The sequence below is a fragment of the Osmia bicornis genome, chromosome 6, assembly GCF_907164935.1.
Source record: "Osmia bicornis bicornis chromosome 6, iOsmBic2.1, whole genome shotgun sequence".
NCBI classification, from domain to species: domain Eukaryota; kingdom Metazoa; phylum Arthropoda; class Insecta; order Hymenoptera; family Megachilidae; genus Osmia; species Osmia bicornis.
Window position 1 is genome coordinate 9,873,713 of NC_060221.1, and position 10,137 is coordinate 9,883,849.

The 10,137-nt window shown below is 36.9% G+C and overlaps 1 protein-coding gene across 4 annotated transcripts in view; it reads left to right on the top strand.

Moving 5' to 3' along the window:
* The window catches only part of LOC114877526 (gamma-aminobutyric acid receptor alpha-like), a 130,398-nt gene extending 123,592 nt beyond the window's left edge, over positions 1-6,806 (top strand). For all 4 annotated transcript variants that reach the window (XM_046286293.1, XM_029190200.2, XM_046286292.1 and 1 more), the window contains exons 7-9: positions 2,535-2,687; positions 3,662-3,921; positions 5,809-6,806. In XM_046286293.1, coding sequence (XP_046142249.1) covers positions 2,535-2,687; positions 3,662-3,921; positions 5,809-6,195 — 800 coding nt within the window. In that variant the 3' untranslated portion in view covers positions 6,196-6,806. The remainder of the gene's footprint in view (positions 1-2,534; positions 2,688-3,661; positions 3,922-5,808) is intronic.
* The last annotated feature ends 3,331 nt before the right edge of the window (positions 6,807-10,137 follow it).

Sequence of the window (10,137 nt, forward strand, 5' to 3'; positions counted from 1 at the left end):
CAAAATCCGTTCGCTCCACAGTTCTTCTTGTTCAAAATTTACCGTTGGGTCTTGGTTTCAGGCAATTCTTGGAATTCGATACAATGACTTTTATTGCCCCATACGACCCTTCGTCTCTAAACAGTCCTCGAACATTTGCTAACGTTCGCTTGTGCGGGTTTTCATACCTCGCTCTTTACACTCATTCGAATATTTGAATATCATGCTTTCATTCCAACTCTCAATTCGCACATACGATCGGGTTTGGGACCGACTGGCGCCTACGCGGGGAAAAGAGGAGAGTATCAGTTGAAAATCTAAAAGATAATTTGATCTTTACGCTTTTGCGCAGTTAACCTGAGGAGACCCCTTATGTAATGCGAAGCACTGGCTAACTGCGTAGCGAACGCTGTTTACGATACCTCTCTCGATCGAAACCGAGTTTTGTAAGATAACTTCTATTACTACGCAGTTGGGCATGACGAAAGTTTCAAGGAGGGGTAATAAACTAAAGAAAGGAATTGAGAAATGAAAAAGTGAACTAAAGAAAAAAGAAGACAGAAATAGAATAATCATAAGCTCAAACTCTTCTCTGTGCGTTTCCCACATGAAGAGACTCTTACAACCCGAAGGCTTGATGGGAAAGCACAGAGTTGAGGAAAAAACGAAATAATGAAGTAGTAATTCATCCCCCTCACGCCCCTTACATGAGGAGACTCCTACAACCCGAAGGTTTGATAAGGGAACGTGAGGTGGACAAATTTGTAAAATACCGGATGTAACAAATACCTCAAAAAATCTATTATTTTTGAAATCACGAATTGTTTTAAATTATAGTCGTACATACTGATTATGATTGTTCATTTGAGTCTACCAATTGGTTCACTTTGAGCACACCTAAGAAACTTGTGCCCCTGAAGTAATTTACTTCCTTACTTTTAAGGCATGAGACTGATTTTCACGGGACACTGATCATACGTAAAACTCTGCTTAAGCGAATCACCATTTTTTGACTACGCAACTTTTTGGTCAACTGTCTCTCTTGAGGGAATACTCGAGCATTTCAGTTCGGGCAAAGAGTCCCGAGGTGCTGATTCTGCATATTTTTTAGTAAGATTGCACTCAGGGCTAATGGCGGCGATCGTTAGACCTGTGTGCAAGTTTACCGCTTCGCTTTGCTTGCCCTAACTTATCTCCTATAGTACATTCGTCTTAAGTACTATGAGAAATTGAAGCTGTTCATCTTAATCTTGATAAAGATTTTAGGAGTTTATCATAACATGAGACGAATAGAATCAAAACTTTACATAAAAGTAAATAATTCGTTAGAAATTGTTATTTGACGTATATTATTTATCTTCACAAATGACATAATTTAGTATTTATCTAACTAGTACCCATTGTTGAAAATTTGTGTTGAACAATTATCTGAACTGTCTTCTATTATTTGAGCTAACGTCTAACAACTTGTAAATATGTATGTAGTAGCGGCACGAAACAAATACTACAAACAATGAGGTTGAAATTGTAGAAGGCCGTGATGTAACATCAATTTCATGTTATATAAATGTTTATAGCACGATAGTTGTTGAATTGCTTAAAAGTGATGAAAATGATCGTGGTTTTGAAATTTTAAATGATGATCAAATTATTTCAACATGACACAAAATAAATCCATCACGATAACCCTTTAATTTTCAAATGTATTAATGCATTTTGTTCGATAAATATAGTTATTAAATGGTGGAAAACATAACTAAAATCAAACATAAACGACGTAAAAGGTTTAACAGACCGACGCATTTATAAAATCTTTAAATGAACAAAATTAATTTTCATTATATTCAGCACACTAATTGATTACTTAATTAATGAAGTACTGAATAAATTTCATATAGTAAAGAATTTAAAGAGAATAAAAGAATTTGAATAAGTAAAGAATTAATTGATTACGCATTACAGAATTACTGTGCTTGCTAATTAATTTTCCAATTTCCAACGTTTGCATCATTATTATGTATTTAAGAGCATCTGTCTTGTGAAACCCTCTTATATGAACACGAATTCTTATTAACTGAATACAAAATCATAGGTGGTAGAAAAAAAATAGGTAAACATAAAGTAGCCATAAAATAAAAACTTATAGCGCAACAATTTAAACTTAACCCTTTCATAGGTAGAATAGTTTGTTTTATACAATTTTTTGTTAATTTATTGGTCATCACCTCTCTATTAAATACCAACTCGAAATCAATGTTTATTTTTTCTGAGCTTCTCATATTTCAGCAAACATTTGATGTGAAACATGTTCCTCCAGTTTGCATAATGCATAATTTTAAACGCTATGTGACTTCAACAAATATAACCTTTTGAAACACATTCTGATTAACAAATATCATTATACACAATAAAATTATAGTTATTGAAAATTGTTTAAATAAATTTCAGATAAAATAATTCTTATACTGTAAAAATTGTTTGCATAATATAAGTTTTGTATGACAACAAGGAAAAATAATTTTCCATGGTGTACTGAAAATATTGTCTCATTCTAGCGGAGTACTCGATGCTACTGGTATATTTCCATCTGCAAAGGCACATGGGCAATTTTCTTATACAAGTATATGGACCATGCGTTTTACTGGTTGTCCTTTCCTGGGTGTCCTTCTGGTTAAACAGAGAAGCTACTGCGGATCGTGTGTCATTGGGTAAGTTTGCAATTGAAATCACTTTCATGTATTATTTAACATAATCAGAAAAGCTTATTTTTTAAAATATACAAAAACATTTTAAGTAAATGTTTAATTAATCATAGATCTGGGAATTTGAACATCTGATAATTAGGTATTAACGGGGCACACATTAGAGCTCTGATTTGGTAGGTCAGTATTACAGTAATTTTTTGTTACGAATTTGAAAGGACTATTCTCAGCTATCGCGCCATATGTATGTACACTGAGTCCCATCGAAGTTGTCGCAGTGAAGTTGGCGCACTAACACATTCACGCCGCGGCAGCGTTAGCGCACCAACTTCACTGCGACAACTTTGATGGGACTGAGTGTACACTCAGTCTCATCGAAGTTGTCGCAGTGAAGTTGGCGCACAAACACATTTACGCCGCGTCGGTGAGTCGATAGGTGAGGTGCATCGGCTCACCGACGCGGCGTGAATGTGTTAGTGCGCCAACTTCACTGCGACAACTTCGACGGGACTGAGTGTACAGGGTGATTCTCTCGCTAATGTACTCAAAGGAAATGCCGCCACACCAGTATAAATGGGCCTAAGCCCTTTCCTGTTGTCAGTATCTCGACGAGAGTGCATACTGCAGCTGTGTGCGTGAAAATATGTGTAACAAGAAGGAAAGTCCCATTTGAACCTTTTCTTCTGTATGTCTTGTGAATACGAAGTTAAGAAATATTATTAAAAGAAAAAGAAATCATTAACACATATTTATTTAGAATATTAAGTTATTTTCTTCGAATTCCCCACAAAATTATAAATATTCATACTACTATACTTATGATATGATATTTAAAGATGAAAACAGTAAGAAGTCTAAAAATAAGCTTCGCGCCCTCTAAAGATTAAGAACTCATCCCTCGATTTTTATCGTTTGTTTAACAATATTTTATTAAAGTACATATTATAATTGAAAAGTGAATCTGTTCTCGTTTGTTTCAGGAATAACAACGGTGTTAACGATGACATTTTTGGGATTGGAAGCACGAACCGATCTGCCGAAAGTTCCTTACCCAACAGCTCTAGATTGCTTCGTTTTTCTCTCGTTTGCTTTTATTTTTGCCACCATTATACAATTCGCGGTGGTTCACTATTTCACAAAATATGGATCTGGAGAATGTTATTTCAGTTCAGATCTGAGCGAAAGCGAAACCTCCAGCGATGAGGAAGAACCAGACACGAAGTCGTTGAAGAAAGAACCGGTAATTTTCGTACTTTTCATACCTTTTGTTTGGCGTATTAAATAAAAACTTACCTATAAACAAAAATATTCAATTATTTTCAGTACAATCAGGATTGCTTATGCTGCCGCGCGAACTTAACAGTACGCGGTAATTAATCGTTCGACTACATGCTTCCTCTTTATTGATAGTCACCACCATAAACCGGGATTCTTAGCCAGTCTCGACGTACTTAGCTGCACCACTGTGTCAGTTGTAATCGTTTTAATTTCGTCAATTTCGTCAAAGACTGATTTTGGAGAATCCCAGTTCATAGTATAAAATTTCAAAGGGATAAGATAAGACATTCTCACTTTTGTTATCATACCACCTCCACCACGTTCCTTTCTACATCGTCTACTTCCCTCTTTCCAAAATTAGTAAAACCAATCAAATCTAATTCCACCCAACTCTCACACCACCCTTGAACATAATATCTTCCACCAAACAAAAAAAAAAACAAATAATAGTTATAAGAAATAAAAATCTTTCTATCGAATACATCATATTATCGACATAAATAATAACCATACACGTTACCTACATACACTTGTACTGTCCGCGCCTGCTAACAATAAGTTGATATTCGGAAGGAATGCACGTTAGCTCACACGTACTTTTCAGTTGTAATATATTATATTATTGGCTGAAGCGATCACATCTACTAATTAAGCTTGTGTAAAACTAGAGAGCTGTCCGGTGTATGCGGAAGCGGTACGTGCATATCTTGTGTAGGCGTTGAGTAGAGGGGGCGAGAGGGTTTCGTCTCCCCAGACGCCTTGAGTTCGCGCCGGGGACCGCTAGGTGGCGGCGAGAGATGATCGGTGTCCTCTCGCAAGCGCTCGCCCGGCATACCATTCAGATATATGTCTGTATATAAGTTTCAAATAGCAGTACGATAAGTGTCTGGGGTAGGGATCGTTTGTGTCAACCCCACTTACGAGTCGGACAGCCGATCTCGAGACGAAACGCCTTTTTCTCTCCTCTTCTACACTTGTAAATTTTGCAAAAAATATCCTCCATGAATTTAATTATCTAACAAGGAAGTTAGTCACGCAGTCAAAGTTCAGAAATTCAACGACGGCGGTCACTAATAATTGAATTGGTCATTTCAAAAAGGGATCATGTTTATTCTTTTCAAATTGGAGACGACCGCTCTTCAAAATGACCAATTCAATTAAACAGTTTACGACACACTTAAGTACTCTAACAATGTGATTTTTTGCATTCTTGGATGCTATAATACTTCGATTAAAGTTCAAAACAGTTTTTACGTTTCCTCTTAATCTAAAAACAAGAAATTAATCGGCTAATTTAAAATTACTTTTTTATCATGTTCTATAACAAGCAAAAAGAAGGGTTTTTCTTAACTTAATGGTACCACTATTTTTCATGTAAAGCGTTCACTATTCTAAACAATTTTTATAATGTATTTTCTATACGATCTTATAAAATATAAAACTTTTAATGAAAGTAGAGATATCATTAAGCTACGAAAACTAGCTGTAATTTGGTATAAAAAAGTGCCAAACATTATATTAATAATGTCCTATTATTATGTCACTTTTAATTATACTATAAAAATTGAACCAAATTTATTTTCAAAAAAAGAATGTATATTTTTTAACACAGGTTCTATAAATATAAATAGGAATCATTTTATCGTTTTTTATATGGGGTCGATTTTCTTAATTCAATGATATTCCTCCCCTAGGATTTATGATAAAGGTTTGAAACTACATAAAAAGAATATATTGATTAAACGCAGCTATAACTTTAACATGGTAGAAGATTTAAAGAAGCACTGCGAATCAAAAGCTTCGATACGGCTAGTTGTGAAAAGGTTTAAAAGATACCTCTCTGTTTCAGATACCGCAAACTCATAGAAGAACTTCAGAAAACCTAGCCGCCAAAGGACATCCTAGCCGAAATTTCACAATGAACGAGGATGGGATGATTGAAGTGATTCCATTATCTGCGATTCCAGAACCCATCCGGGATCCTGGATTGGGCCACTGGCAAGTGCCATGCGTCTGTAGTCCCACTCCTTCTCGCCAGCCTCCTCCGAGTGGCAAAACTTCCGGAAGGAAGCGACGCAAGAGAACACCTAGATATAATTCCGTTTCAAAAATCGATCGGGCTAGTCGTATCGTGTTCCCTATGTTCTTTATGGCAATCAACGTGTTCTATTGGTACGCCTATCTGTCAAGGAGCGAGCGCATTAATTATTATAACGTGAACTCGAACGACACGTGAGAATAGTTACTGTCGAACGAAGCAAAGGCAATCCTGTTCTTGTCACGAAAACTGGATGAAAAATTCGTGTCATTGGTCGACGAATCTACGATACCATAAGCGAGTGTGTAAGAGTAATTATTTCGTTAATCTCGCGTCAGCAAGAGTGTAAGCTAAATGAGAGTCTCGGCGAACAAGGTTTAAAAACAAAAAGTAGGTATTGTTCATAAGCGTGGCACTTATACGGTTCAGTTTACTACTCACATCAATCTTCAGTTTCTGTAACATAAATTTTAAAACCGTACAGTTCCCTCCATTTTAACTTCAACGAACAAGTACACACTTAATGGCCCATTTATACAAAACAGAAGCGGTTGCGTATTGTGTCCCCAGTACATATCTATTTCCCTCATCGGTTCCAAACAGAAGTCAAATGTGCCTGATAACGCACAGTGTGCCGAACAATGAAAAAAAATCAAAAATTCAAAGTGTAAGATCTACACATCTTTTTGTCTTGAAATGTTAATAATAGAACATAGTTTGTAATTTGACTTATAAATTTGACTAAACATATTAATTTATTATTAAAATTGTGACGTGAAATTTACTGCAATAATGGGTGCATTTTTTCAAACACGTGCCACTTGCAAATCATTTGCTATTTCTATTTAATTTTTACAGCGTTTATTCAGTATCATAAGACCTTTCGAATGACAAAAAATTCCTTTCAATATTAACAATTTATCCTAATTTATTATGTTATTATTATTATTATTATCAAATTTAATTACACGTACTTGCACAAAACGGAGAAAATAATGAAAATCCTCGTCAAGATGTTCTGCGTCAAGGCCTTCTCCATAGTCTCTAAATACCGTGATTATTGCAATGTAAGCATCATATAACATCTAATTAATTTGGAAAATATATTTTTTAAAATTCTAAACGAAAATCAACTATTAATTCTAAACAATATACGATCATACTTAACAATATTTTCAAATTGAGTTTTAAAAGAAAGTACCATTAACGTTGACTTTAAGTGTGTAACGACCCAGAGATAGGTACGTCACTGCACCGACGTACAGGGAGAGCGGTTCCCTATAGCCGGGTATCCACCAGTATCAAACGCCCGTATCGTATCAGCGTTCCGAACCCTTTTGAATAGGCAGACGTTGCCTCGTTGCATGCAACGGCATGCTGCGGCGCGGACAACATTTCTTCGTTTCTTGATATAAACGGTTAGGCAATAGGACTGGGCCGCTACAGGCGAGGAGTTTCGTTTTGCTGCGTGGCGTTCCAAAGGAACGGAGGCAACGGATCCATCCGAAAAATTTGTCGATTCTTTGCTGTTGCATCGAAGGAAAGGTTCATGCGTTGGCACTTAATGTTAATTTTCCAGAGATTTTTCCGTTGCCGAGTATCGAAAGTTCAAAGGATTGGTTCGGAAACCACTTGAAACGTAAAAACAACATACCCAGGCGAAGGCCCGAAATGCTATGTCAAGTGGAAACATGACACTTGAGGCACGAGATAATACGATTTGGAATTGGATACATCAGTGAGATAATACTAATGCAACGACTGAACTTTGTTATTTTTCATTTTTTTCTTAAAAAACTGTTACCAAGATATTTGTGACGTTTTTCTGATTAAAATGATACCAAACACGATATGGTTTGGATAATTACACTAAAGAAACAGCATGCAGCAAATCGAAACTTCTCGCCTATAGGAGTTTATTTCAAGACACGAAGAACTATTGTCCGAGCCGTAGCACGCCGTCGCATGCAACGAGGCAACGTCTGCCTATTCAAAAGGGTTCGGAACGGTGATACGATACGGGCGTTTGATACTGGTGGATACCCGGCTTTAGAAGGCGACTCGTATGAATGTATCAGGGATTATTGGTTCGCGTGGTGTGCGGTTGAGGAGTAAAATCCAAACATTAATGTGCTAGAATTAATAGTTGTTTATTTATTCAAAAAGGTAAGTGTATGTTAATTGAATTTGATAGATCTGAGTATATAAAATAGTATCGTTAGTATAACAGTAGGTGCGGCTAGAATATGGAATACAATGAGAAATTATAATAAATACGCCCTAGATAATGAAATACAGTAGAAAGTATATGATTAGTAATTAGTATATATAAAATTAGAATTAGTATTAATAGTAATTTGTAATAATTAATAACGCGGCTTAATCTTCGAATACAGCCAACATTTTGTACAATTTGCCAATTACGCTAAGTACTGGAAACTATATTCCAGTGGCTTGTACGGTACCCTCAGACACGAGCGGACTTTTCCTACAGGTCGCAATCGGTTTCTGGACTGGTCAGAGCTGTGTTAAGTACAGGCCGTTTCAAGGAGCTCCGCTCCTCGCTAGCTCTTTATACTTAAGTATGGCTTAGTAAAAACACCTGATTAACACGTTGCGTACCATGAGTAGGGTGTCCACAGATCCGAAGTCTCGTACGTTACCACCGGAAGAGAAGGATAAAGCTATTTCTCGCGCTCTATGGTTGCCTAAGCAATTCAGCGCAAGCTTTCCTTTACTTCCAGAGTGTTGCCTGCTCTTGACCGTAGTCAGAGAAGATCTGCTCTGATACCGTGTGGAACGCCTCTATTTATAGTCAGATTCTGCTGACTTGGCGCTTTTTTTTATTATAGGGTTCCTCTAGATTTCTGGAATTCCCCATCACGTGACGGCCGAGTACCCCTGCTCCTTAATCTACGCGGCCTCCCTACTCTAGGTTATCACCCCACCGCGAGATCATCGGGGTTGCGCTGGCGCACACGTGGTCACACGTCGATAATTTATCGATAATCTATTTTATCGGCCGACTTACCGACTCTACGTTTATCGACTTATTTAATAGACTCAGTTATCGATAAATGAAAATTATTTATTACAAAAATTATTATACAAGACAAATTAAACTAAATACTGGATATAAATAACGAAAATTAAATAAAACATTTTTGTACAAAACTTAAACATAAAAATTAATTATAATAATAGAAAAATGGAACGAAAAAGGTGCTGTGTCTTCTTATCGGGTCGTTACAAGTGCATAAATATGCACAAATGGAAGAAAATAGTTGATACCATTATTGATGTTCAGACACGTTCGGCGTCCATCCCTGTAACGTAGTCTGTCAAGCCCCATTTATACTCTCGCGAAGCGATAAGACACTATATTCGCTGTTTATGTTACTGTAAATATTCTACCCCTTCTTTTCAATTGTTTATACTGTGGGAGAGAGAAAGGGCGTTTCGTCTCGGGATCGTCTGTCAGACTCGTTCAGTGGTGCTGCGCCAGACACCTATCGTACCGCTATTCGGAACTTATATGTATACAGGGTGTTCGACAACAGGTGGGCAAAATTTTAAGGGGTGATTCTAGGGATCAAAATAAGACGAAAATCAAGAATAACGAAATAGCGTTTGTGGCTTTGTTTTCCAGTAATTAAGGGGGTAGACACGGGTAATGCAGCGAGGTGACCTTACAGGCACAAATGGGCCTATTAATGGGTTTACGGGAATCGGTTATTTGTCCTTATATGAGGACACATAGGGCTGGGTGAGGGTTCATTCGAAAGAGGAAGGTCCGATGCAGGGCGGTCAACTCATGGTTTAACGAGATTGTGTCCATATTTAATAATATCAGTGTCCAAAGTAGAAGAAAAAATCGACAAAATGCAGTTGCGAAATCGAAGTATTTTTAGGCCACTAAAAGAGTTTTGTGACTCAAACGGTGAGTTGACCGCCCTGCATTGAACCTTCCTCTTTCGAATGAGTCCTTATTCAGCTCAAGATCTTCTCATATAAGGACGAATAACCGATTCCCGTAAAAGCATTCCCAAAGACGAGTTCCGCCATTATCTGGATACTACAGAGCAAGTCACGTGACAAATTTAGTTCAGCTAGTAGTTATAAGGTGGCGTCTAAGTAGAA